This window comes from Sylvia atricapilla, chromosome 19, assembly GCF_009819655.1.
Source record: "Sylvia atricapilla isolate bSylAtr1 chromosome 19, bSylAtr1.pri, whole genome shotgun sequence".
NCBI classification, from domain to species: Eukaryota; Metazoa; Chordata; class Aves; order Passeriformes; family Sylviidae; genus Sylvia; species Sylvia atricapilla.
This window is the reverse complement of record NC_089158.1, coordinates 8,657,491-8,685,442: the sequence shown is the minus strand read 5'-3', so window position 1 is coordinate 8,685,442 and position 27,952 is coordinate 8,657,491. Positions and strand designations below refer to the sequence as shown.

Genomic DNA, 27,952 nt, shown 5'->3' with positions numbered 1-27,952 from the left:
GGGACACCCAGGAGCGGGGTGCAGGCAGGGAACACCCCGATGTGCTGGCGGTGGGGCTGGTCAGACCCCAGCCCGGGGGTTTTGTCCCGGGGTGCACAATGACCTGCATTAAAACCGCCCGGGCTGCGGAGCAGGGCCCCGCGCTCCTCCCGGAGTGTGCAGGGGGGGCTGGCCGCAAGCACCCCCGAATAATAACCCCCCCAGCAGCTCCTATTCTCCTGGCCCGCTCCCTCCCCGCCGGGTTTTGGGGGTGGAGAAGCGAGGACAAAGTACAGCTTTGACTAGACCCCGCCAAGCCCACATAGCAGCTTTTCATCGGGGCTTGGCATTAGCAAGACACTAATTAGAGGCCATTCAGCTGGAAGATTTCTGGCGGGAGCTGCTCCACAAAAGAGCCACTGTTTGCCACCAGGGCTCAAGTCATCATTTTGTGCAACTGCTCCTTGGGTTTCGGTCGGCGAGCCCCCGTGGCCCTGCACCTTGCGTCCCCATAGAGGCAGCTTTATTCCTTTCCTTCCTGCCTTCCCCCTCGCTGCCCAGGGCGGACGCACGGTGGGACGGCTGCTGCGGGGCCACACCTAAGGAGTGCCAGGCCCCACACACCTGGCTGCGGGGCCAGTCAGAGCTCCAGAGCTCAACTTGTTCTGCCAACACCAGGGAAAGGGACATCCTGCCCCAAGGGACATCAGCATGGACCGCCCCCACTCATGCACAGCTCAGGGGGGTTCTCCAAGCAGGTGCTTGGAGAGGTGGGGACTAAATGATTTGTGGATGTGGTTTTATGGCATATCCCGGGACAGGACCCCCGCAGCCCCCCAGGATCCTCTCACCTTCAGTGCACTCGCAGCTGTAGGTGTTGGGGCCATCCACGCACTTGGCACCATTCTTACAGGGGGTGCTGGCACACTCGTCGATGTCAAACTGGCACAGGTGCCCGTTGAAGCCTGGAACAGAGGGAAAAGTCACGTCCCTGTCCCTGTGCACGGCCCGGAGCCGCCAGGCTGCTCCCGCGGGCCCCCCGCATCCCGGCTGGGGCGCCGGGTTTCCATGGGGACGGCTGCTGGGGGCCCTGAATGCGGGGCTGCGACCCACCATTGAGAGCATCTTATTTACATCTCTAGAGGAGCAAAGTCTCTGAACTTCAAAACCTCCTTTCACAGATTAACCGTCTCCCCATTCTCTGCTCCACCCCGTGACTTTGACACCGCATTCAAAGCCGCTGGTGCAGGGCCCCCCCCAGCCCCCAGCCCTCCTTCCCAAAGAGGGGCCTTTTCAAGTGCAAAGCCGTGGGGTTTAATCCTCCTTCCCCTCTCCCATGGGCCAGGGCTGGAGCAGCATTGCCTGCACGGGGCTCAGCCCCTCATCCCAATTGGAGAAGCCCCTTCCAAAGCACCAAGAGGTGCTGGCTACACTCTCCCCATTTCGGAGGGCTATGAAATTGAAGCAGCTCAAGCCAGGATGCATCCCGGCTTTGTTTCCAGCGCAGTGGCATGGCTGCTGGCAGCGAGAGGGGTGCCATGTACCAGTGGGGCACTCGCAGTGGAACTCGTTGATCTTGTCCAGGCAGTTGCCGTTGTGCAGGCAGGGGCTGCTGGCACACTCGTCCGTGTTGATCTCGCAGTAAACCCCCTCGTACCCTGCCGAGAGACCCAGCACCGTCAGCACCGTGGCACAGGGCTGGCACAACCCCGCAGCAGGTGTGTTACACCCAGGCACACCTGGTCCCCCCCATCTTTAAAATGCAGCTGAGGAGCTGTTCTGCACGTGGTGGGATTTGATGCACAAGCTGCTCCTTGGATCAACAGGTTTTGGCTCGATCCAAGCCAGCAAGGTTGGCAAGAGGAGGAGTCTGGTGTAGGGCTGATGGTGCCCAAATCTCCCTTCGTGTCTCCCCCACCACACAACCTTTACTGAGCTCTTTCTTTATGGTGCTGTCCCCAGGCACAGAGGAGCTGTTAACCCATCCCTACACTGAGCTGAAGCTCGGGGGCATTTAAAGCCCTTTCCCTGCCCACCCCCAGCACTAAGGCAGAGTCCACAGGGCTGCCCACGCACCAGGCATGCAGATGCACTGGAACTCCCCAATCTGGTCCAGGCAGGTGGCATCATTCTGGCAGGGGTTGGAGAGGCACTCATTGACATCAATCTCACACCGAGGGCCCGAGTAGCCCTGCAGACACTGGCACTGGAAGGACCCTTGGGTGTTGATGCACTTCCCCGCGTGCTCGCACGGGTTGGCTCCTGTAAAACACAAGCACAGCTCTCAGGACTTGCCCCTGGCTGTGCCAGAGCCTTCCCCAGCCGTGCTGCTGTCACCCCTGTGAGCTCACCCAGTGAACACTCGTCCACATCCTGGTTGCAGGCTGGCCCCATGTACCCCGAAGGACACGTGCAGATGGCTTTGCCATTGACGGGGTTGGTGTCACAGTTGGAGCCCTCGTTGCAGGGATTGCTGATGCAGGCATCGTCCAGGTGGCACAGCAAACCTGGGCACCACAAGGCAGGTTTGCACATCAAGGATGAAGGGCACACGAGCCAAAACCGCAGCAAGGAGCCAGGGGACACGCAGGGCAGGGGACAAGGAGGGACAGGGCTCACCTGTGCGGCCGTGGGGGCACTCGCAGTAGAAGGAGGCCACACGGTCGTGGCAGGTGGCCCCGTGGAAGCAGGCGGCCATGGCACAGTCATCGATGTTCTCACTGCAGTCCTCACCCGTCCAGCCGTTCACACAGACACAGTTGTAGCCCCCGTGGTTGTTGTGGCAGGTGCCACCATTCTGGCAGGCGTTGGGCATCAGCTGGCACTCATCCACGTCCTCAGTGCAGTACTGACCTGCCAGGGGACAGGGCACCTGCATGAAGCTGGCACTGACCACTCCTGATGTGAAGCAGCCCAGCTCTGCCCACACTGTGCCCAACATCCCCCTGAGCAGGACCATCCTCCCAGCCCAGCCCTGTGCCACCCTCATTCCCAGCACTACCTGTCCACTCAGGTGGGCACTGGCAGTTGTAGGTGTTGACGCCGTCCACACAGGTGCCCCCATTCTTGCAGTTGTTGCCTGGACAGTCGTTGATGTTCTCCTCACAGTTCTGACCCGTGAACCCTGCGCAGAGGAGACACCTGCCGTGATGCCAACCCACCCACTGGCCGTGTCACCACCCCCCACCACCAGCAGGCTGTTCATTATCAGGTGCTGAGCGTGTGCCAGGTGCCTCTGAAGCAGCTGCCTGGTTTCATCCTCATCCCCATTCCGCCTCTGCTGGGGCCTGGCAGGCAGCAGCTCCCTCTGCACAGGGCAGGGTGTCCCTGCTGCCAGAGCCTCCAGCTCTGGAGACGCTTGCCCGGAGCACTGGAGGATCTGACTCCACTCCACAAGCCAGAACGAAGCAGGGCTGCTCCCACGAAGGCTTGTGGCACCCAGTGCTGAATCACCAGCCTTTAATTTCACTTGTAAAGAGCCTCAGCGGCAGTGCTTGCCCCTGAGGGGGATCCAAGTCCCTGCCAGGGTGAGCCACTGTCCCACGCAGCTCTGGGTTCATCCCAGCCCACCTTCTGCTTGGGTTTGTTATCACCTCCAGCTGATGGCATGGAAACCCTGCCACCCCCAGCCTCTCCAGCAGGAGCACAACAGCCAGGCCCTTCTCAGGACATCTACCAAGCCACCTCAGACTGACATTTGTGTTAAAAGCTGCATTTACGTGGGACCCTCAAAGCTCTTCACCCAACTGCTTGGGGTTTGGGATGGCAATGCCAGCCCACAGTGCCAGTGCCCATCTGCAGCTGCCTCAAACTCCCCAGGGCATTCTGCAGGTCCAGACCAGGCTGCTCCCCACCTAGGCAGCAAAAAATGTCAACCTCCACAGGTAAAGGACCAGGTGTCCAGACTCATCCTCAGTGGGACCCCAGACCCTGGCCCAGATCGGAGCTTTCCCCTCACTCTCTCCACATCTTCCTTTCCCCAGCCCCATCACACGGGGAGCAGCTTTTTATGACTGCTGGTAGGAGTCCAGAGCAGATAACATTGATCTGCACCTCATTTCTCAGCATCGAGGCAAAAATAACTTGCAATGTCCTGGGTACCAGGATTAACTCATTTCGAACCATCCAAATGAGTAATTAGTACGGCAATTACTTTAAACTCAGGGTTACATTCTGCAGCGATGGCACGATAAAACAGCCAAGATTAGTTTAACTTGAAGAAACCCGGCACAGCCAGGCCTCTCCAAGAATGAAAAGAGGACATTGTTCCACGTTTGCTGTGCCACATACCAGCATATCAATCACCCCCTTATCATCAGGAACAGCCCCTCGTCCCTCTGCCTCTGCTGCTGGTGCAGCTCCTGCATCCTGTGTGGGATGGAGGAGGTGCTGAGGGACCCCCCCACCCCGTTCCCCGAGGCAGGGGCTGTGCCACCCCACGGGAGGTGAACCAGCTCCTGCAGGATGCAAATCTCCTGGAGCTGCAGCTGGGTGTGACAGGGCTCTCCCCCAGGGCTGTGCCTCACCCCGCCGTGCCCGACTGCTCAGTGAAAGTGCCTCATCAGCAGAACGGCAGGGCAGGGCCAGCACAGCTCCTCCTCCTCCTCCTGCCACCTCCACCTGCCCATCCCTGCAGGACAGGGCTCGGAGCTGCTCCAACGCAGCATCGCCCCCGGGAGCTCATCCTGGAAGGAAAGGTTTCCTTCCTGGCACTGCTCGCCCGGCCAGCCCCACACCTCCCTGTCCCTAAGGACAGGAGCTTTGCTCCAGCCTGGGTGAGCTGTGCTGGAAGTGAGGCAGGAGATCCTGCAGGGCCCTGTCTGTTCTGGATGGTTAATGAGATTCCCGAGGTACTGCAGCCAAAAGCTTTGGGAAGGGGATGGAACCTCTGAACCTGTGTCAGACAGCACGACAAGATCCCACACACAGCTCACAGGGGTCACTTATCTTCCCCTGGGCTGGCAGCAGGGTGTGGGTGTCTGTGCCATCTGGGAGACCCCATCCCCACCCTGATGCCATGTCCCCAGCAGAAATGGGGCAGGAGCTGCAGGGAGGGAGGCTGGAGCTCCCCATGGCAATGTCCAGCCCTGCCCAGGGTGCAGAGCAGAGAAGCCTCCCAACCCTCCTCCTGCTCTGGCCACTGCTGGGCTATGGGTGACCAGAGGATCAAACCAACCCCACAAGAGAGTCCTCAGGCAGTGCAGGGCTGCCCACAGCTTCCTCTCCAGGGACAGGGAGGGTGCATCCCCTGCCTCAGCTGGCCAGTGTGGCTGGCTCGGGTGAGAAACAGCACTCATCCCAGGAAACACAACCTGGTCTGAGCATGGCTCTGGGCTGAAACTCCAGTTTCATTTCTCCAGCTGACCCAGGGATGGGGGGAGCGTGGGGCTGCTCAGTGCCTTCCCCTCCCTGCCCTTACTGCACTGCAAACCTGCTGTCTGAGGGCAGAAGTGAAAGGGCTTGCTGGGGTCAGGGGGCCCTTTCACAGCTGCTGTTCTTCTCGAGGCTTTGCAGGGTGCCAAGATCCTTTCCAGGGTGCTGAGTTCCCAGGACAGCCCCCACCAGACCCCTCCACAGGAGCTCTCCATGCCAGAGGCTGCAATCCTGCTGGGCTGCTCCAGACCCTGCCGGAGGGAGCAGCAGCGAGCACAAGAGAGGGTCTTCCTTCCCCGACTCCATTAGCACTCGGAAACTTTCCAAAATAGCTATTCCGGGCTAATTATTCCATTCTGGAAGTGGATTAAGCTAAAGCGGAAAAAGGCACTCTTATTCTGGAATATGAGCATCCGCACAGGGGCCTCTGCTCAAACAGTTGTTTTGGAAGAGCTATTTTGGTGAAGCACGAAGTATATAAAGCCCCCAGATGAACTCTCCTCCTCGGGCATCGCTGCCCAACCCCTTCCCTAAAGCACATGGCACAACGAGCCCACACCCAGAGGGTTTTGCCCTTCCCACAGTCACAACCCGCAGGAAATTCAGGCACTGCTCATTGAGGGTGGACTAGAGGTGCTGCCCCACGCCTTTCCCTCCCTACCTGGCAGGCAGGTGCAGTCGTAGGTGGTGTCCCCGATCTGGCGGCAGGTGCCCCCGTTCTGGCAGGGCGAGGGGTTGCAGGGCACGTAGAGGTGCTCACAGTTCTGCCCTGTGTAGGCTGGCTTGCAGAAGCACTGGTAGGTGCCCACCTCGTTGGTGCAGCTGCCCCCGTTCTTGCAGACGGGCGGGGAGATGTTGCACTCGTTGACGTCCTGCTTGCAGTTGGCGCCGTGGAAGCCGGCGGTGCAGCGGCAGATGTAGTGGGCTTCGAAGGGCACGCACTGGCCCCCGTTGGCACAGGGGTTGGAGGCACAGGGGTCGGCCTGCTGGCAGGTTTTCCCTAGGGAAGGCAGGCAGGGAGGATGAGGATGCAAACAGCAGCTCAGCTCTCGGTGGCAGTGACCTACACAGTGACCTACACCAGGCTGCAGACCCGGATCTGGGACTGGTTATAACCCCCCTCAAACCCTTACTGTGCAGGAGGGTCGCAGCTCCCTCATCTGCCATCTAACCATCCCCAATCACATTTGCAGACCACCCTTCCTGCCTCCCTGACACCAAAATCAGAGGCATCTCTTCACCACAGGGCTAACCCCTGTGGCATGGCCACCCCTCCCTGACCAGCCGTGTGCCCAGGTGCCACCCTTCCCTGACCAGCCGTGTCCCCAGGTGCCACCCCTCACCTGACCAGCCAGGTGGGCAGCAGCACTTGCACTCTCCACCCATAGGACTCACCCCCTGTGGCATGGCCACCCCTCCCTGACCTGCCATGTCCCCAGGTTCCACCTCTCCCCTGACCAGCCATCTCCCAAGGTGCCACCCCTCCCTGACCAGCCGTGTCCCCAGGTGCCACCCCTCCCTGACCAGCTGTGTCCCCAGGTGCCACCCCTCACCTGACCAGCCTGGCGGGCAGCGGCACTTGTACTCGCTGAGCGTCAGCAGGTCGCAGGTGCCGCCGTTGCGGCAGGGGTTGCTGAGGCAGACGTTGTCGCGGGGCGTCAGGCACAGCTCGTCGGTGAAGCCCAGGCGGCAGGCGCAGGTGTAATCCACGGTGCTGCCGCGCACCACGGCCGTGCAGGTGCCTGCGTTCTTGCACGGGGAGCTCAGGCAGGGGTTGGGCAGCTGGCACCGCTCGCCCACGTAGGCACCGCTACACCTGGCAGGGCAGAGATGAGCCGTCAGCGGGATGGCCCCGAGTGGCTGGAGGGCACCCGGGTAGCGCAGGGGCCGGCCCAGCCTGGCACGTCGGGTTTGGCGGCGGTGAGGCTCAGCCCTGGCTGCTCCGGGTTGGGAAGAGGAAGATGAAAGAGGTGCTGGGAACAAAGGCGTCCCCCTTGGAGGGGCCTGTGCTGACTTGCAGAACCGCAGCCGTGGCGCTGACATCCTGTGTCTCATGGCAGGGAGGTTCTTCTCCCTCCCCTCTGGAGGGGAAATTGAGGCACAAGGGACACACGGTGGGGGCAAGAGGAGCACCGTCATAACCAAACCGAATCCATGGGGCCAGCAGCATGGGGACAGCCCTGCTCCCTGCCCACACTGGAGTCTCTGCTGAAGCAGGGCTATTTTTATCCTCCCTCCATCCTAAATCACTCAAACACAATTAAGCAGGGGCTCGGCACTGGCTGGCAACAGGTGGGACAAGTTCCTGCTCCTCGCAGTCAGCTGAGAGCTTCCTCAAAGCCAAACCCTGCACAAGGAGGATGAGTGGCCCTGGCTGCTGCATCCCTCTGCGTGGGGACCCTGAGAAAAGAACCCCTGATGCCACCACCAGCTTCACCATCTGTCACCATTGGCCACCTGGGCTGGAGCAGGACTGGAGCTGGCACCAGGGATATGCCCTGAGGGAAAATCCCACCAGCCATCCTGGTGGGCCTGGGCAGGATGTCTGGCTGGCAGGACCCTGCAGAGTGGGGAAGACGAGGACGGAGCAAAGCTGTGCGCCTGACACACAAAAATCCCAGGGATGAGGCACAAACCCTCCTGTGTGACATCTCTCATATCCCATCTGCAACCACAGGTTTTGACCCCAAGCAGCTCTGCTCACATTAAATCTCTTCCAAAAAGGGATGTCCTGTCCTGGCTGTGCAGCCACGTTGAGTAGGGCACGGGAGGAGTGAGATGGTGCTGGCACGCTGCTGTGCCACACCACGATGGCAATGCCACCACAGGGTGCCCCATGCTCAGCTCATGGGCTTCTACCAGAGGCCTTGAGAGCAGAAATAAATCTGGGAGCCTGCACGGCCAGGAGCTTGGGGTAAGGCAACCCCAGCTGGAGGTGATAGGTGGGGACGGTGACAGCACCTGGGCACCGGGGGGACTGTGGTCCCCACACTGCTGTGACAGGTCAGGCTCAGGCCACCACGAGCTCACACCTGTTGCCATCAGATCGAGTGGGACATCGCATTCCTGAGCCCCCTGCACGGCCTCCAAGGCTCCTATGGCAAGGAGATGAGCAGGGGGAGGTCCCAGAGAATGCTGCAGAGCGCAGCAATCACCTGCAAGCCCCAAAAGAAGCCCGTGGGGCTCCTCTGGTGAAGCACAACCAGCAAACCCCACCCTGAGCCAGCCCAGCCCGGAGCCACGGCGCTTTGCCGGCGGCAAGAAGACGTTTCAGCCCCTCTCCCTCTCTCCTCCTACTTTCTACCCCCCCCCCCTTTTTTTTTTTTTTTTTTTTTTTTTAACCCAATTCTGCTTTCATTGTCGGGGATTGTGTGAGAATTTGTCAGGATTCGGAGACATTTTGAGTTAATGAGACGGCATTATCCAGGCCAAATGAAAAAGAAAATGTGTATAATAATAAATCAGGGCATCTGCTCGGCACACAAAGGGCGGCGGGGAGCAGGTGTGCATCCTAATGAGGCAGAGCAGCTGCCGGCGCCCGCGGACGATGCCCGGCTCGCCGGCGGCTCCGAGCGCCGGGCGCCGCGGCCGCGGGGAGACGCGCTTCTGGGTGGCTGCGCGGGGGAATGCGGAGGTCGAGGCCGCCCTGAGAAGGGCTCTTTGTGCGGGGCCGGCCACAGGCACAAGCGCGGGGATAGCAGCAAGGCACAGGCACGCCGCTCGGCTGTGCAGTCATCTGGCAAAACCTTTTCCCCCCAGTGCGCGCGGTACCCGCACACGCTTTTTTTCTTAAAACAATCTTCCCCCCGCTCCTTTCTCCTCGTTCCCGCGGCGGCTGGAGGATAGAGGGGAGTCACGGGAGTTTACGATGGGAGGGGAAGGCGAAAAAAATAAAAGAGGCATAAGGAGAGGGAAAAAAACTTAAAAAGTGATGCTGGACAAAGAGCGCCGGTGGCAGCGCGGGAAGCGCTGAGCACGGCGGTGCCACCGTGGGAGAGGGACACGATGCCGGGGGACCAGGAGGGGATGTTCGGCATCCCAGGAGGCCAGCAGGGCTCTCTGGAATCGGGATTCCTGCGCTGTGAAGTCGGGGAGAGGGGCACACACAGCCCAACGCCCTCCCACCCAATTAGTTTTCCGACCAATTCCAGCACAGACAAGTGGAGGTTTGAACATATGGATGGGAAACCAAAGTAAGTCCCAGCCTGAATCTGGGCATGGTTATTAGCCAGGAGGTTAATTAGTGATTGGAAGAAGAACCCTGAGGGACAGGGAAGCCCCTGCCTGAAGGCACAGGGCGGGTTGGGGTCCCTGGCAGTGCCCAGGTTGGGGGCTGCCTCAGGTGCTTTCCAGGCTTGTGCTTCAGGGAACTCCTCAAATTTCATGGAATTGGTAGATTAATTTAAAATTAACTTCTACTTGTTTGTGTTAAGAGCTGATTTATGGCCACAACCAGCTCCAGAAGGGAGGAGAGTGTAGCACACAGCAGGGAAGAGTTCAGCTTGGAAGGGCTGAGATGGCCACAGGTGGGCCAGCAAATCCAGGGTACACTCATACTCCTTATTTCTCCTCCCAGAAAAGGGCATTCCCAGCAAATCTTCAGGAAGAAAGCAACACAGCACAGGCACCCTTCCAATCCAGCAGTCACTGGTCTGACCCAAGGAGTTTTTATCATGCCACGTGGGGCTGTGCAGCACAGACCCTCTGTAGGTGCCCAGCAACTCCCAACCTCACACACCTGCTGCACACACCAGCTCCCAGCACGGGGAACCTCCCAAATCCTTCCATGGTTTCTAAGTCATCTCGGTTTTCTTTGTGTCCAGGACATCCTCCTCCCTCACACCTGGCAGTTTCCACACGGCTCCTGCATCTTCTGTAGATGCTTCAGCACAGAACGAGGCTGTTCCTGCCCTCTTCTGCAACAGCAGGGCTGAGGCAAGCATGGAAGAGCACATCCCCAGCTATGGATGAAGCCACAGGATGAATTTCACTGTTCCCTCCCCTCACAGGTCCTGGAGCTCACTCACAGACAGAGACTGGAGCTGCATTTCAAAGCCCAGCGACCTCAGCAGATTCAGAGAGTCCTGGCTGCAGAGGAAAGCCTGGAGACAAGTCTCACATGCAAAGCAAGAGATCAAAAACCAAGTGAAGAATTAGAGCAATCCAAGTTGTAGTTATTTTTCAACTTTTCCAGGTCTGGAAAGGCTGGATTCAGCAGAGCTAAGTTCAACTCCCAGCTACGTCACAACCTCACCATGCAGCCACCTATTTCTGCAGGGACTAAAAGCCTCTCCAAAACTCAGCCCAGGGAGCTGAGCTTTGTTTTCTGTAAAAAACCCCATGAGGTGGTATCAGGGATTCCAGGTGAGCAGACGTGGAGGATGCGACAATCCCCGCGGGCTCGGCCAGGTGAAGATCACCCTGTGGTTTTTCCTTTGGCATTTCCCAAGCCAGGGCTTACCCAAACCAAACCCCAAGCAGCTCATGGAAATTAGCATAGGAGACATTAAAGCTCGGCTTTAATTACAGATATATGTGTTGGCAGAGGACAGGGCGGGTGCTGCAGGATCAAAACAGCTCAGCGGGGCCATTAGAAAGTGGCTTTGAGGCGGTGAAATGTGGCCAAGCTGCCCGGGATCTGAGCAGCCTCTGTGAAAGCCTCAGTTGGGCTGGTGTGGTCACAGTCCCAGCTCCAGGCATGACGAGCACCTCGTTCCCAAACCAGGCAGGAATGGCTAAAAATACCCGTGTGTCTCCCTCATTGTTTCCGTTGACTCATTAACACGCTGAGGAAGCATCAAATGCTCCATTTTGGCCACTGATGGGGGGTGATGACATCCCAATCCCAACTCCAATCCCCATCCCAACCCCAATTCCCATCCCCATCCCAACCCCAAATTCCCATCCTCATCCCAATCCCAACCCCAATTCCCATCCCAATCCCAACACCAATCCCAGGGATGGCCAAACCCTGCTCCAACACGCAATGCTCCCTCTCCCAGCACCATTCCAGCAGAAAATCTCACAGCTCTACACTCCTGGGGTGTGTTCCACCAAGGCAGGACAGGGAGCAACTGCCAGTCTCCCATCCCTGTGGATGAGGGTGCTCCTTGCAGGGGTGAACACACTGATTTACACCCCCCGGGTGTCTGGGGCTGCTGGCCATCCTGGTGGCTTTGTTTCTGAGGGTCAGGCAGAGGCTGGGAGCTGGATTCCCACAGCACCAGGCTGGGATGTGTCTTCCCCCTCGGAATGAGCATCCGAGAGCAAACTGTGCCGAGGGGGGACACGATTAATAATGCACTGAGCTGCCGGCCCATAAATCTGCATGATTCATGGCCAGTGTGAAGGGTGATGGAGAAGGCCTTGTTCAAGGTCAGACAGCAGTCCCTGGGGACAGCCTGGGAACAGCAACAGCGGCCCCAAATTCCCACTCTGCTCCCAGCACCGAGCCTGGGCCAAATCTGGATCTGCTCAGCACGGGCACGTGCATTTGTTGTGTCTGCTGCACATCCTTAAGGACTTACAACCAGTGGCCCAACGCTGCAGCTATTCCAGCCCCAGCTCCAGGAGAGCTCAGCAGATCAGATAATCAAAAGCATGAATGAATATCAGAGCCAATGAGGGCTGCTGCCACGCTGCTGCCTCAGCTCTGCTCTACCCCTCAGCCTGCTGGGCTGCCACAGCTTCCAGCACCTCTGGCCCCACCAGCGGTGCTGCTGTGCCCACCCCAGCCCCTCCAGCCTCTGGTTTCTGCTCTGGGTGCTCCCCGTGTGTGGCTCTGGTGCTGCCAGCCCTTTGTTCACTCTGTCCCTGCAAGGCTTTTCCTCCATCCCACCAGCAACAGGTTTTTGTCGCCTCCGCAGCAATGCGGGCACTGAAAGCATCCCGAGGCAGATGTTTCTGCGACCTCTGACCCAAGACTAATGTTTTCCTTTCTGCACTAAGCTGCCATCTGCCACGGCCGGCACAGATGACACCCAGGGGCTCCCGCAGCCCAGCCCCGGGGCGGCTTTGTTAAAAAAAAAAATTGGGGATGTTGAGCCCTGCACAAGCACAGCCCCGGGGACAGGGTGTGGCTCAGAGGTGCTGGCTGCACGGGGGATTGTCCTGGATGTGGGGGCTCAGCCTGCATCACCCCTCGGCTCACATCACCCACTGGCTGCCCTCCTGCCTGGCAACAGCGTGTCCTCCTCCCAAGGGATGCTGAAACCGTGGCAGGGCTGGAGGTAAAAACCACTCCGGGCTTAAAACGTAAAAAAAAACCCCAACAAGCAAAGTGGAAAGCAGGTGTAAAGTGGAGCACATGCACGGGCTGTTCCCCATGGCCATCCTATGGAAGGGGAGGTCCAGGGGGCAGCCCCACACTGCAGGAGGGGACAGGGGGCTGGCAGGGAGCCCCATCCTGGCCCCACAATCCAGGCTGCCTCTTATCTGCTCTGCTATCACCTAGCCTCTTCCTCACCCTCAACTGCTGGAAGCAAAAACGGCTGTGGTTGTTTCCCCCAAGGTATGAGCAGCGTGGGAAAGCTGAGCAGAGCAGGCTCAGGGCTTTACTCCAGCCCCGTTTTGGGGGCACTTGAGACTAATGGGACCAGGACACTCCCTGGTGCTGGGTGGAGGGTCTCCCAGCATGGGGAGAGGTCCCCACCTCGACAGGTTGGGCTGGGGGATGTAATTCTCTGCTCCATGGTACCTGTGGCTCGGATGAGCCCCAGAGTCTCAGGCAGAGCCAGCCCACCACAGAGAAGGTTCAGGACCACAGCTGTGACCTTGAGTGGTGCAGAGGGTCCCCCCGAGGGACATTCCCACCCCCAGAGCCCCGTGCAGCAGCACATGTGCTGCGTGACCCGTGGGTGGCTGTGCCAGCGTGGTCGGGACCCCGTGGAGCAAAGCAAGCAGCCCAACGTGAGCAGGACACTCAGATTTCACGTGCTTGCTGCCAACAGCTGAGAGAAGGAGAAACAACCCGCAGGAGAGGCTCCCTTAGGCTGCACGACAGCCCAGAGAGGCACTGCAGGCTGCTCCCAGGTGCAGAGCAGTGACAGGGCCCTACCCTGCTGTCCCCACACCTTCAGACTGACACCGGGAACCACAAAACCTCCTGCCCCACACCTTCCCCTGCACCCCAGCAGCTGCACAGCCCAGGCAGGGGGGAACTTGATTTCCATGAGGCAGCCACACTCAAGAGTCACTTTTCCAGTCGTGCCAGTGGCTCCCTGCCTGGCACAGCCTGGGAGCAACACCCCAAGCTTTCTCCTGAAGTTCCACCCTTCCCCGTAAGACACGTTTGCTCACTGCCAGCCCTGATCTCCCCTGGCTCCAGTGTGACCAGAGAAAAAGGCCACTGCTTGGGGATACGTCTCCGTGTCCCTGAGAGATGAAATCTGCTTCTTACTCCACCTTATTCCATTCATTCTCATTCCACTGCCTCCCCAGGAATCCCTCCCGTGATGCATGGAGCAACAGGTGCCTACTGTGGTCTCCAGGATGGCTCCCTGTCCTGGACACATCCTGCTGACACAGGAGCACACTCTGGAGCCAGGGGAGGTCTGGAACACGATCCTGCTGGGGAATCAGAGCTCAGCACCCTGCTCTCTTGTCCCCACCTCCTCGCCCTGCATTATCAGGAGCACACAAAAGGAAATGGGTGCAGAGAGGAGGAATACTTTTGGGTGAATACTTTCCCTGAGCTCCCTGGAGCACATGGGGCTGTGGATGCCCCCTGTTCCCTGGCACCCAGGGGCTGCTTGAGCCCCCTCTGGCAGCAGGCAGGGCTGGGCTCACCACACCTCACCTGCAGCTTACCTCAGTGTTTCCTGACACTTGAGGAGCCAAAGGTTTCAGCACAAACTCCCAGGAGAGCCAAGGCATGAAGGCAGAGCTGCCCAGCTGCCCTCACCCATGTGGGGCACCCCAATTGGGTGATGCACACCCCAAAGCTCCCCCGGCGCTGGCACAGCCCCACAGAAACCTCCAGCAGCCACGACAGAGCTCCCAGTACCAAAACCCAGAGCAAGACCTAAGTGGTGGTTTTTTAAGAAGTTTCACCCATGTCCTGCTTTATTAAACACTCTGGGACACCAGCCTGGGAAAAAAGCAGAGTTTCACACAGGGAGGTGGTTGGCAAAGCAGCAGGTTACTCCAAGTGACATCAGGGTAATAAAGCAAGAGCAGATCTCCATTCTTGTTTAATTAAAAAAAGCAAACTGCAATCCCAAGTCTTTGATGTGTTTTTTTTTTTTCCTCTCATTCCATTTCATTTTTCACCTAGGCCAAGTCATCTAATTGAGATTTTAAGATCCAGACTTTCATCTGGAGAGAAACTAAAGGAATTCCCAAAGCTGCATATACTCGTGGACAGGAGTGGGGAAAAAAACATGCTAGAGCCCTGCTCCTCCTAAGAAGGAAAAAAATGGCTTTGTTTCTTAAGCAGACATTAGTCAGGACAGTTTGGGAATCAAAGTTCCCATTGTAATGAAAAACAATATAATCCCATTACTAAGCAGAGTGGCCAGGCTATTCACGGGTGGTAACTGGCTACCTGGGAAGGAGCTGCCTTTCAATGGAGCTTCATTCACAACAAACATGAAAGATGTCGAAGGAAGAGCCCAAGACAAAACTCGCCTCATTCCCACCCTCAACAATGGCTGCTATGAAATATTTGTTTTCCCCAGTCGATGGTTTTTTTTTTTATATCCTCTGCCGGTGTAAAGCTGCACAGCCCCATTGTTCGTGGGAGCCTCTGCTCAGCCTGGCCCCTGCTCCTTCTCTCGCAGGAGCCCATTTATGGGGTGACCACGAAGGATGTGCTTCCAGCAGAGGATCCCCAGGGAACACAGCCTGGCCTGAGGCTGGCACATGGTCCCATCACCCATCTGTGGGACTTTCCTGGGGCAGCTTCCCCCAAAAAAGCACCCACAGGGCCCATCAGACACTGGAATGGCACTCGGCCCCTGTGACATCTGAGAACACTCCCTGCAACTGCTCCTTGCTTTTGCCTTCTACAAGTGTTTTATTCTTTAAGCCAGCAGAAGGAGAAGTCAGAATTTGGGAGAGGTAAGGAATTTCTGCCTGTCAGCCCAGCATTGCTGGCGCCTGAGGTCACTCTTCCCTCCCCACCCCTTTTGGGGTACCTGCTGGTTCCCCCCTGCTCTGGACCCAGCACTTGCTGCCCACACAGGTTGGGTTCACTCTGCTGTGCTCTCAGAGCTCTGGCACACACAGCCCCGGTGTCACCATCTCATTAAGTGATGATGGACTCCTTCTTTCTTCCCCTTTCCCCCTCAAACCAAGTTTTGGCTAAACACGGCGCTGCCCCAGAGCCAAATATGGAAAACTCCCACTCGTGACCCCACCATCCCACTCGTCTAATCCTGAACTTAAAACCTACGATTAGGATCTGAACAGCCACCAAAAGTTTAAACAAGCTAAATTTAGCCCTGATATTTATAAACAAGGAGGAGAGGGGGGTTTTGCAGAGCACACGGGTGCCCAATGGCATAAAGCCAGAGAAAATTCCTGCTGGAGAGGTTTCAGTGGGATGAGGAGTGGGCAAAGGTGGCAATGGCCAGACAGGGATGGATCCAGCTCCCCTCAACCTCACAGCCATGGAGCTGTCAAGCAAAACTCCCCAAAATAGTTATTAGCAACAAAAACTCTTGCCTACTTGGAAACTTAAGGACGTAAAACACTCGGGAGCAGACGGGTATCAGCTCCTGGGATCTGTATCCCGGGATTTCTGCTGCTGCCGTGTTTAACCAAGGAAACGGGCCCGGAGAAGGAGGGAAGCCTCTGCCTCCGACACCTTTTGCCGGCAGAAATCCCTGTGTCAACATGACGCCCTCGCCGAGGGAGCAGGGACAATGGTGGCGGCGGTGCCCTCCGGCCGCAGCGCGCATTCCTGCCCCCCTCCCCTGGAAACCCCCCTTTTGTGGGGAGCAGCAGGCCCTGTGAAAGGGCCGTCTGTCGCCCTGCCTTTTGACTTGGAGGTCTGTGTCTAACATTTTAATAGGGGCTGGGGGCCGGCGACAGGTCCCCCCCTCTCCTCCCGGGATGTTCCTCAGTGGGGTCACTCTCCCAGCCCGCCCCAAAGCTCCGGCCGCCGCGGGAGCTGCACATCCCAGCGGACTGCCACATTCCTCCACCTGCTCCAGAGGAGCCGTCCCATGGGTTAACCAGCCAGGAGTGCCTTTGGGAGGGTCTCCTCCTGTTCCTCCCCAAGTAGAGATGCTCTGCAGTGGGGCAGGAGTGCTGGGGACGTGCTCTCCTCCGTATCTGCTCATTGACAGCAGGAAATTCCTTCAAATAAACCACGGGACACTCAGAAATGCTTGATCCCCAGGCAGCGATGGCAGCAGGGAGCGTGTGGCCCTTGGGGTCCCCATCACTGACATGGGGCAGAGCAGCTGACAAAGCCAAAAGCCACAGTGCCAAAGGCTCCTCTCCACGCTCCTCTTGGGGACAGGTGTGACAGGCACAGGTGGCAATGTCACATCGCACCGCAAAAGATGAGGAGGAACTGGCAGCAGGACGCCAAACTCAGTCCTGACAACAGATCATGCACATCCCAGAGGGTAGAAGCAAAGCTGGCACTGCCCCTCTCAGCCACGGTGACTTGAAATCAAGCCCAAAGCAACAGGTTCCCCACCCCTGGGTGCCCCTGTGGCACCCAGCCCACCACCACCAGGCCACTTGCCTGCACAGTGCCCCTTCTATTAAATAAGGGCAGCGTTATAGCATCATTAAAACTTAATAAATCCATTTCCCATATAAATACCATTAAACCCAGGGTTTGGGGAAGGGAATTAGGGTGAAAACTTGTTAAAAGAAAATGACTTTGCCGCAAATAAATTTTTGCAACTTGACTGAGCATGAAAGTTTCCCATTAAAATGCGACTCGGCTCCCTTTGCTGGAAATGTGCAAGGGCCTAATAACCATGGCCTAAACATTAACTGTTTAACTGGCTTTTCCAATATTAACTCCAGGCTGCCATGGGGGGAAGGGGAGGACGTGATGGGTGAGAGCTTAAAGCAGACATTAATTACTGCTGTGCGAGGGAGGCACACCCCGAGCTCGCTTCTCACCAGCATCCTGCACACGTTGGGATTTTGGGCTTGTTCTGTGCAGGGCCAAGAGTTGGACTCCATGGTCCTTGTGGGTCCTTTCCAGCTCAGGGTATTCTGTGATTCCCAACAGAACTGATTTGGGGTATGGCTGGGTTTAAGCACAGCACGAATCCTGCTGCATGTGAGGTGGTAGGCACAAGTTGGACTCAATGATCATTGTAGGTTCCTTCCAACTGAAGATATTATTTTTGGGAGGCAGAGCTCCCCATATAGCCCAGCCAAACATCTCTCCCCCACGCCAAACACCTCACAGAGGTTTCATCCCTGCATTTCTCACACCAAGCACTGCATTTACCAATGGGAGCCTCCAGCATCATCAGGGTGCCCAGAGAAGCTGTGGCTGCCCCATCACTGAAAGTGTCCAGGGCCAGGTTGGACAGGGTTTGGAGCAACCTGGGCTAGTGGAAGGTGCTCCTTGCTCATGGCAGGGGGTGGAACGAGATATTTAAGGTCCTTTCCAACCCAAAGTATTCCACAGTTCCCCAATCTCCCTATTCACCACCAGGAAATTGCTTAAGCTATGTGGAAAACCCAACACCATCCTGTACCACAGACCCTGCCCACGGGGGACCTGCTAGCATGAGGAGGTGACAGGAGAGGATCTGACCCACCAGATGTGCATAAGAGGAAGGCAGAGTCCAGATGTGGATGGCCAGGTGTGAACAGGCACCATCACATCTGGCCAAATGCTCAGCTGGAAGCAGCACTGAGCTGCTCTACCAGCAGGACCCAGGTGCTAAACACTGGGGAGCTCCCAGGTGGGCATCTCTAACTGTCCTGGGGAGAGCTGCCATGGTCTGGTGTCACTGGGACCAGCAGGGTGCTGTAAAGACTTCCCAACATCACACACAGGAGCTCTGCCAGAAAGCTCAGCCAGCAGGACCTGACCCTCACACCCCTCTGCTCCTGGGTGCCTCCACATCCAGATACCCAATAATCAAAAATCCAGCATTCCCCCTTGACACCAGAGCAGCATTTCTGTCCTTATTCCAGAAGTCTGGATGCAGCAAACTTGGGCTCATGAGGACACCATGATGCAGCAAGGCAGCTTCAGGGACCGATGGGATTTGGGCACAATTCCAATGGGATTTGGGCACAGCTGCTGGGATGGGTGGATGCAGCACCATCCTTCAGGCATGGGGCTCAGCACCACGTGCCACGGGCATGTAACGAGATGAAAACACCATTTGGGAAGAAACTGGAATCATCCCAAACCAGCACTTCTCCACACTGCTGACCTTTCTAACCCTGAACACAAAGCAGAGCTGCAGGAATAGCCCAGCCTGGGGAGTGATGAGTGACCAGCCCAAGTGCCCCTTGGTGCTGCCCCATCCCAGGCAGCAGAAGGAGCCTGGCAGGTCCTCAAGGATGGCTGCACACAGCCCTGAGTGGAACAGGGGAGCCTGAACACCTTTTTGGCTGCTGGGAAGAAGAGAGTACTCAACCAAGACCCCACAGCAGGTCTGCTTTCCCAGGGGGCTTTAAGATCCATCCCAGAAGCTCTTCCACTCTGCAGCCCCAACACATGGTGCAAAACCTTCACCTGGCAGCACAGAGAAGTCTCCATCCAGATCCAGAGCTCACCAGCTCTCCCTAAGTGCACCCCGGGGCTACTCCCTCGTTAAACACGCTGATGCTCTATAAATTTCACATTCCACTCATGTACACACGCCGCCACCACTTGGGACATCAACCAACAGGAGCAAAACGAGGGTCACCACACCTCCAGGCCTGGAAAAAGCAGGTTAATTTCCAAACAATGTTATTTTAAAACTTGCTAACAGCCTCCTGATTATGTTGTGCGAGCCCTTAATTGGTGAATAGCCTGGTCTTGCAGTGACTTATACGTGTCAGCCTCATGTTACATACAATAAACCATAATAGCCTGGGAGGTGAGGCCAGGTGTGAGGTATCAGCTGGAACAAATGGACGTGGTGTGGCTGCCAGCAGGAAGGAAGACAGCGAGTCAGGTGTTGAGATGGAACAGATTTTGGTGGAATAAAACATACCCCACACCACGGTGTGAGTGACCTCCAACCCCAGGGAGCAGAGCTCTGTGCACTGCTTCACACCACGAGAGCATGGAAATTGAAGATGTCCCTGCTCATTGCAGGTGACTTTTCAAGGTCCTTTCCAGCCCAAACCATTCTGTGAGCACACAGCTTCGAGGAGCTTTTGGGGAATGGCCCCACTAATCTGAGGTGATGAACGCCACTGTGAGCTCCTGATCCCCTCTGCATCATCCCAGTCTCTCCTGCTCATCTCTGTGCTGCTGAGGGACCTACAGAGATATCTCCTCCCAAACACATCCCATGCTCATCACACAGGACAACATTCTGGTCACCACAGGTATCCAAGCCAAGAGAAAAACCAAGCAAAAAAACCTCAGCCCAAGCAAGAAAATCCCAAGGACACAGAGCAGGAGTGAGTGGGACCACCCGAGACAAGTGACAACCATCGAGACACCTGGCAGAGAGCAGAGATACAAACAGAACCTCCTAGACAAGAGCTAAAATCCCCACTGCTGTCCCAATGAGCTCAGCAGCTGGCCTTCAGTTTCTATTCCACTGGAATCCGTAACAGGTGACACTTTGGTATTTTTAATCTCCCGTCTTACCCATTTCCACCTTGTTCTTTCCGAGAATGAGATCAGACTCGAAAGAGCCATCAAGAGTTCTCAACATGGCTGAATCACTGCTCGTCTACTTCTTTAAGGGCTTCCTCTGGCTGATTGTTCAACACTCCACCCTCTTCCTCTCCAGCACCGAGACTGCATTTTTTCTTTGTTATTATTTCATGGAAATAACGTTGGGTTAAAGCACATGAGAAAAACCAAACCAGAAGGAAACTTCCGCCCTTTACAATGAGATAACAATGACTGAGCAGTTGAATAACTTGAAGGGCACAGAAACTCGCGGGGCTCACATCACTCCTCTGCCTTCCTGGTTGTCTCCTGAAAGAGTTTTGAGCTAAAATAATCACCTCTTCCCACTACAGTCCCCCTCAGAACATTTCTTCCCATGTTTCTGGCCCGCTGCCCGTGGAAGCTGATGGTGGCAACGGGCACCAGCTCAGGAGCCACTGCCCTGGCTGAACGACAACGCTGCACTGATTCATAAACAGAGGAAGTACTTTAGCAAACCGACTTTTCCCCCCTTTCAGCACAAGCTCGGTGATTAATTTAACTTATTCTTCTCCTCCACCGTCTCTTTTGCTTCTCTGAGCAAGAGGAGAACCCAGGCACAGCTCCTCTGGCTTTAATGGTGAGAGGCTGGTGGAGCAGGGCTGGGAGCTCAGCCCTCTCTCAATGCCATCTGCTTTTAACTAGCAGAGCAAGGGAGGTCCTGGGAATAAATGTCACATGGCACAGGGAGCTAAAATCAGCCCGACTCATTTGCAGGGATGCCAGTCAAAACTAGGGTTATCCAACAGTCTAATTAGGAGCTATCACTAGAAGTCAAAAACGACCTCTTGGAAAAACCTTCTCATTTAGTCTGGGAAAATGCCTTAGTCCAAGGCGAGTGCCTTTTCTGGAATGCCACAGCTGCCCAGCACCACGGAACCTCACGCCAAGCCCCGCAGCAGCCACCAACTCCAGCCTGGACCTTTTAGAGCTCCAGATCTGGGACAAAAACACCCCAGTGCCTTCAGCTGGGGTCTGTGCAAGACCCACAAAACTGCTGCTGCTCTTCCTGTGCTGAAAGACTCAGATAACCCTGCCAAGATGGAAAGCAGCTCCAAAGGAGCTTAATTAGGACGTTTCTCTCTCAAGCCCTCCAATCCAGTGCTTGGTCCCCTCCATTCAATCTGCATGCCCTGCACCGCCTGGCAAAGGGACAAGCAAGATAAGGCACCTGGAGCTTTACAAACTATCCCTGTAAAATAATAAAAGGCAGAGAGAGCTCCTGGCAGTTCCCTTTCCGTAGCAGGGCTGATAACCTGGGCTTGGAGTTATCAGAGTTGGCTCCATGTAACCCAACGAGCTCTGTCCCGCCACAAGCGCCGGGACACTCGTCCTCTGGAGCAGCGTCCCCCTCGTACACTATTTATTTCACTCCACTTTTCTAATTGGATTTGTGGGGGCAGCACAAAGGGGCTTTATGGCCAAACTTTGTTAAGTGCCAGGCCGAGCAGAGATGTGGCCAGCAGCCAAAATGGTGCATTTCACGCAGGCGCCAAAGGGCACTGCCAAGCTTTTCTGCGTCTGGTATCTTGTGCTCTTGGCTCTGCTTTGTTTAAGAAGCTTGGAAGGAAAGCTCCTCGTCAAGAGATATTCAAACAAAGTGAAAAACCCAGGATTTTCCGAGTTGCTATCAGGTAACTTGGGAAGTTGAACCTCCTTCAGCCTGGCTGTACCTCCAATATCTGCCCCCATCGCCCTGCACGGGACAAGAGCTTCAACACACCCAGAGCACACACCTTGTGCTCACACACACTCACGAAGCATCTGCAGCCAAGAGAGAAGTGGTTATGCACAGCCAGCAACTGAGAACTTCTTCAAAGTTAACTTTTTCTCTTAAAAAAAAAATAAAAAAATCTACCTACCCCGAGCCTGCTTTGGAGGCTTCTCCAAAGAGAGCTCGCACACATCAGACCTAATTAGATTCCATCACCATCTGCACATGAAATGTAAATCAGGAGTTGCAGAGACTTAAGAAAAAAAGGAAAGAATGACCACAAGGAAAAGGAGGGGTGTAAGGTTGGGGAGGGGGTGGAGGGTTGGGCATTCTGGGAAGCCATACATGATTAGTCACACAGCATTAATCTGCCTCCCTTAACAATAGCTGCCGAATTTCGACCGAATCCCAGCTGTCGCTCTTTGAATGAAAGAAAACAAGATTTAGAGCGTCAAGCGTTGGTAAGGGCTTCTGTGCAAAAAAAAGTGGCGTGCATTCATTAGTGCCTCACAAAGGGACCCAGCCTTTGTCCATTAAATTGCTCATGTGCCTGATTGATTTGCTGATTTATTTGCACCAAAGGGTTGGGGGGCTCAGCTTGGAGAAGGGGGCGGGAGGTGCCCGGCTACTGGGCAGAGTAACGGCACCCAGGCGGATTTGCAAAAAAGCAACACACATTGTCAAGGGAAACTGCCATTCAACAGGTTGGGATTGGAAATGCCTTCAGGTTCCTCCGCCGAGGACTTCCTATTTGGAAATTTGGGGTGGGTGGGAACGTCTCCCCGCCTGCTCGCAGCTCAGGCCATGTTCAACAGGCAGAGGGGAAATCTGGCCGGAAAACAGAGCCTTGCCCATTCACATTTCTTTTATGGAATAGTTTTAAAAAGGGAGCTGGAGTCTTATTCATTTCTCTTGGTTATTGTTCCCTGGGAGCCTGGAGTGAATCGGCCATCGCTGCGGTGGGTCGCTTGGTCCTTCAAAGAGTCCCAATGCTTTACACATCCGTTTCCCCACAATCAGCTTGGAGAAAGCCGCAGCCTGGGTGCCAGGTCCCACCAGGAATGCCAGGCTAGACCACAGCTTGGCACCGGCACTGGCAGGGCTGCAGGAGGAGGTGCCCTGCTCCCCTGGTGATGCCTCACGGACACCACTGGGGCAGCTCCAGCAGCCAGAGCCGTGCCATGGAACCTCTCACGAGTGTTTATTGGAGATGTACCGGTCACCCTAGTGTGCAAGGGACTGAAAGGCAATGCTTCAGGGCCAGGAGGGACTAGCTGGAAAACAGACAGACAGACAGCCTCCGTCCCCGCCCGACGGTCCAAGGAGCGCCGCGGGCTGGCCCTACCTCCTGCTCCATCAGCAGGGCACTCTGCATAGGCTAACACCAGCAAAACATGGCCCTTTGCCCATGTTTTTCCACCCAGCCAGGAACAAAGCCCGATCCTGCCAAACTCGCGGTGACTCCTACACAAGCAGGTTATTCTTGCCACTCAAGGAAAGAAAACGCATCTTGCCCTATTAAATCCAGAGCCTTCAAAGCAAAGTCAACATGCATGTCAATAACTTTGGTCGGGGGAGATGAAAATCCTCTGGCTGCTCCATACTTACTGGCAGACCTCTGTCCCGTTGGGAAAAGTTTCACACTTGCCCCCGTTGAGGCAGGATTCAGCAAGCTGCGAGCACCGTAAACCTGTAAAAAGAAGGAGAGCATTAGCCACAGCTCAGGGCCCTGGTGGCAGCAGGGGGGCTGCATCCCCTGGTGTCACCTGGGCTGGGGGCAGGCTCGCTGAGAGCCCCAGAGCCCCTGTGCCTGCCCAGCCTGGTGAGGTGGGGTCCACCCCGCAGGGTGATGTACAGGGCAGCGACTGTGTGGCCCCTGCGCTGAGAGGCTCACCTAAAAATAAACCCAGGGTGGGTTTCAGGGTAGGCTGTGCCTGCTCCTCCAGCAGGAGGACTGACAGAGAGAAACCCCAGATCAGGCCCTTGATTGACAAATGCCATTTGGGAAAAAAACATCCAGCCCATTAGTTACCGTCTAGCTCGGTAATGAAATGAGTCGCCCGTCATAACTTGCTATGAGTAAAGGTTTCATTGTCTGGCCCTCAGAGCCAAATTCTGCAGAGTTACCACAGCAACTCGCTGAAAAGTAGCAGAATCGCTTCCGATTTCCACCTCGGCTCGCTCTTCCCCTTCTCTGCCCCCTCGCTCTTCACGGTAACTGGTTCTGCGACACGCGTGTGCAGCCGGGGCAGTTTCACATTGAGCGACTGCAGCTTCGCACCGCCACAACCCAGAGCCTGCCCTGGACGGGTGCCGAGCCCACGCAGCCCGGGGACACCCCTCTGGGGCTCCGTGTTCCACGGCACACGGACTGGGGTGCTGGGGACCGGCCGGGCACAACTTTCTGCAAACTTTAGCCTCCGACGCCTCCCAGCCCTGCTGGTGGGAGCAGCACCGCTGCCTTCGCTCCCCAAAATCCTCTCAGGGCTCTCCGGAGGTGGTTATTAACTCGGTCCTTGGGCAGGGGGACACTGCAGGGTCCCGACCCCCCGGTGTGGGCTGTCTCCCACCCCGGCCGCTTTAGGGTCTCGTTTCCCGTGCCCCGACCCGCTGCCCCCGACAGTCGCGCAGCGCTTTGCGGTGATGCACCCAGATCCGCCCCGGAGGGGGGGCCCCGAGGGGCCTCGACTTTCAAGAAACAGGAAACCGAGAAAAATTTGCAAAACGGTCAAAAAGCTCTCGCAGAACAGCAGCAGGAGCGCGGCCGCCCTGCGCTCCCCTCCGCCGGGCCGAGCCCCGGCTCCCCCGGCACCGAGCTCCGCTCCCGCCGACGGCAGCGAGCGCCGCTCCCCGCGGAGCCCCGGGCACCGAGCTCCGGCTCCCGGTGGCCCCGAGCGCCTCCTTCGGGGCACCGAGCCCCGGCCCCGCCGCGCCGTTCGGGCCCCCCCGAGCTCCGGCCACCCCCGCGGGGCTCAGCCCCGCTCTGCCAACACGGTTCCGCTCCCGGTTCTCCCGCCAGAGCCGAGCGCAGTCGCGGCGCATCCCGCGGCACCGAGCCCCGGTTCCCACGAGGAGCCCGGACCCCCCCCGAAGGCGCCGGGCTCCGGTCCCGCCGCAGGAGCCGAGTCCCGGTTCCCACGGGAAACTCCCGCCGGACCCCCCGACGGCGCGGGGCTCCGGTGCCCGCCGTGCCCCGCTGGGCTCCGGTGCCCGCCGCGCCCGGCCCCGCTCCCGGCAAACTTCCTGCGGGGCGGCCGGTGCGGGGCCCGTGGCGGCGGCCCTCACCTCGCGTCAGGGCGGGCAGCAGGAGCACCAGGAGGCCGGGCGCCAGGAGCCGCTCCATCCCGCTCTGCTCCCGCCGCTCACAGCCGCATAGATCCGCGGGGCCTCGGCCGAGCCGAGCCGAGCCGGTGCCGGTGCCTGTGCGGGTCCGCGCCGCCCCGCCGGGAGCCCCAAACGCAGCGCGCCCGAGCGCAGCGACTCCGAACGCGGCGCCTCCCGCGGCTGCTCAGCCCCGGCGGGCCGGGCCGGGCGGCGGGGGGCGGGACGGGCCGGTGCGGGGCGGGCCGGGAGCCACGGGACGGGAGGGGATGGGACGGGACGGGCGAGACGCTCCTCCCTGCCCAGCCCGGGGGGCCGCCGCTGGGAACCCCCTTCCCGCCACGGAGGGTCCCCGAGTGGGGCCGCGGGGTCCGCGCAGCCCCTGAGAGCGGTCCCGGGGCAGCCGCGTCCCTCTGTGCAGCCCCATCGGGCACCCCCGGTGCAGCCCTCCGCATGCACACACTGCATGCAGCGGTGCAGCTCCTTCTCTCCGTGCAGCCTCCCACTCTGCAGTCCCCCAAAACCCGCAAGGCAGCCCCCCGTTTCCAGTGCAGCTCCAGCACAGCTCTCACGTGCAGACATTACAGAGCTCCAGCACAGCTCTGGACACGTAGCCTCTACAGGCAGCCCCGCATTTCCCTAGTGCAGCTCCGGGCACCTCCAGTTCAGCCCCCACCCCAGTATTGGTGCAATCCCCCCTATGCACAGCCTGCATGGTCCCAGTGCAGCTCCTCCGTGGTCCCAGCACAGCCCCCCAGTCCTTTTGCACCGCTTCTCCAGTCCCTGGGGCCGCAGTACCCACAGAGTGACCACAGGAGACCCCAGGCTGCCCCACGGTGTGTCCCTGCCAGCACCTGGGGCACACAAACCACAGGACACGTGGGAATGGGGTGGTTGTGCTGGGGGATCAGGATATCCCATGCCCTGGGTGCTGGGAAGCGCAGTGTGGGGTTCCCCTCCTGACCCCCAGCAGCACTCAGGTGTGTGCAGGTACACGGAGCCGTTTCCCCCCCGGATCCCCCGCAGGTGCAGGCAGCTCGCACAGAGCTGGGTCGGATGTTGTTTGTTTTGTGCTGTGAACTCATGAACTCCCAGGCAGAGCCTGGCCAGCCCCATGCGCCGCATCCACAAATAAACAAACTTCCCACTGGGAGAAGTGGGGAAGCCAAACCCAGGGGCAACCCCACAACCCTCATGTTTGCAGCTTTCCTGTTAGAGCAGCAGTGACAAGGGGTCCCTGTGCCCTCATCCCCATTCCTGCCCCAGCTGCCACTGTGCCACAGTGAGCCTGGAACACCCCACCTGAAATCCATCCAGGCCCTGAGCCCAGGACAGGTTGCAGCCCTTAATCTGGTGTTTGTGGGTGTCTCCTGTGAGCTGTGGCTGCAGGGCGGTGCTCATGGCTGTACCCACAGAACACCACTGATGGGAATAACCCGTGCGATGGTGCTTAAAAATGATGCTTCCTCATGGGGTTTTGGGGGCCAGCCCTGCTCAGTGAGACCACAGTTCCTGCAAAAGTGGGGAACAAAAACTCTGCGTGTGAAGAATTTGGGGTACCAACTGTCCCAGAGATGTGGGTACTTAAATCCCATTGGACTCCTGGGTCTTCCCCTAGCCCCTCTGTGCTGTTGGAGGGTATTGGATGGCTCTTTTACGGCTCCCAAACATGAGGACACAGAGGGATGGCTCCAGCCTCTGGCTGAAAGCTTGGGAAAGAGGAAGAGGAAGGAGGGTCGGCAATGGGTTAATGGGAAGGAGGTGACACTGTGGTCATCTGTGTCTCTCATCTCAGGGTACCTCTCCACCAGCCCCCAGGCTCATCCCATCCCATGCCAGCCCTGCTGTTATCCCACTGCTTCCTGTTGTAAACTATTTCCAGAGCAAGTGTGAAACAATTAAACAAACCGAAGGGCAGAGTCTGCTCACCAGATCAAAGGCGTGAGCCCTGCAGCGGTACCTCTCTCCCGCGGCTCCCTCTTTCCCTGCTCCTCCTGCCTTCCCCACGCTGGGCTCTAAAGCAGTGCTCTGGTCAGGGCCGGGGAGCCAGGGCCCTGCGTGGAGCATGGAGCCACTCGGTGCCTTTGAACAATTCCAGAATGTGGGTGCTGCCTGTTCTGTCCTCCCTGCAGGCACAAGTAGGGTGTGACAACAACTGGGCAGCGGGATGTGACCCCAGCCACGCCACCACCACCTTGTCACCATCCTCAGCCTCATCTGGAGGTGCGAGGACAGCCTGAGGTTTCTCCAATTGGGCATCCTTGGAGATGGAGACTTTGTGCTCTTTCTCCACCTCCCCCTTTCCCCCTCTCTGTCAGAGCCCATGGAGCATCTCAGCTCTGCCTGCCTGGAAATACCGGCCGAAGCTTTGCCCGGGCTTGTTCTCCATGTGCAGAAAGCACCGTGCGTTCAGCTCAGCTGTGCTCTGCGAGGACTTGATCCCTGAGACTTGGGAGACACCCCCCTGCCCCTCTGGACCATCGTGGGCATGCCTGGGGACACGGGGCTGTCAGGGTGTCACCCTTGTTCCATCTGGGGATGGAGAGGTGCTGATGCTGAGGGATGTTCAGGGTGGTGGGATGCTGTGGTGGAGACTCTACACAACAGCGTGTCCCAGGCTGCTCCTGGAGCTGCTGGTCTGAAAGGACATGTGGGAAGCCAGGAGTGAGCCCTGGGTTTCCTCTGTGGCTGGAAGGGTCTGTGCAGTGTCCACGGACACGGCTGAGGATAAACACAGCCAGAGCCGGGCGTGC

The 27,952-nt window shown here is 57.7% G+C and overlaps 1 protein-coding gene across 2 annotated transcripts in view; it reads right to left on the bottom strand.

The window, feature by feature from the left end:
• NOTCH1 (notch receptor 1) overlaps positions 1-25,313 on the bottom strand; it is a 41,435-nt gene extending 16,122 nt beyond the window's left edge. The window contains exons 1-10 of one of the 2 annotated variants that reach the window (XM_066332873.1): positions 25,164-25,313; positions 23,487-23,568; positions 6,906-7,168; positions 6,014-6,352; positions 2,981-3,103; positions 2,599-2,832; positions 2,331-2,486; positions 2,056-2,241; positions 1,524-1,637; positions 831-944 (exon numbers count right to left, since the gene is read on the bottom strand). In XM_066332873.1, the coding sequence (XP_066188970.1) occupies positions 831-944; positions 1,524-1,637; positions 2,056-2,241; positions 2,331-2,486; positions 2,599-2,832; positions 2,981-3,103; positions 6,014-6,352; positions 6,906-7,168; positions 23,487-23,568; positions 25,164-25,221 (1,669 nt within the window). In that variant the 5' untranslated portion in view covers positions 25,222-25,313. The remainder of the gene's footprint in view (positions 1-830; positions 945-1,523; positions 1,638-2,055; positions 2,242-2,330; positions 2,487-2,598; positions 2,833-2,980; positions 3,104-6,013; positions 6,353-6,905; positions 7,169-23,486; positions 23,569-25,163) is intronic. The other variant, XM_066332874.1, reaches the window with a different exon arrangement.
• Between the last annotated feature and the right edge of the window lie 2,639 nt (positions 25,314-27,952).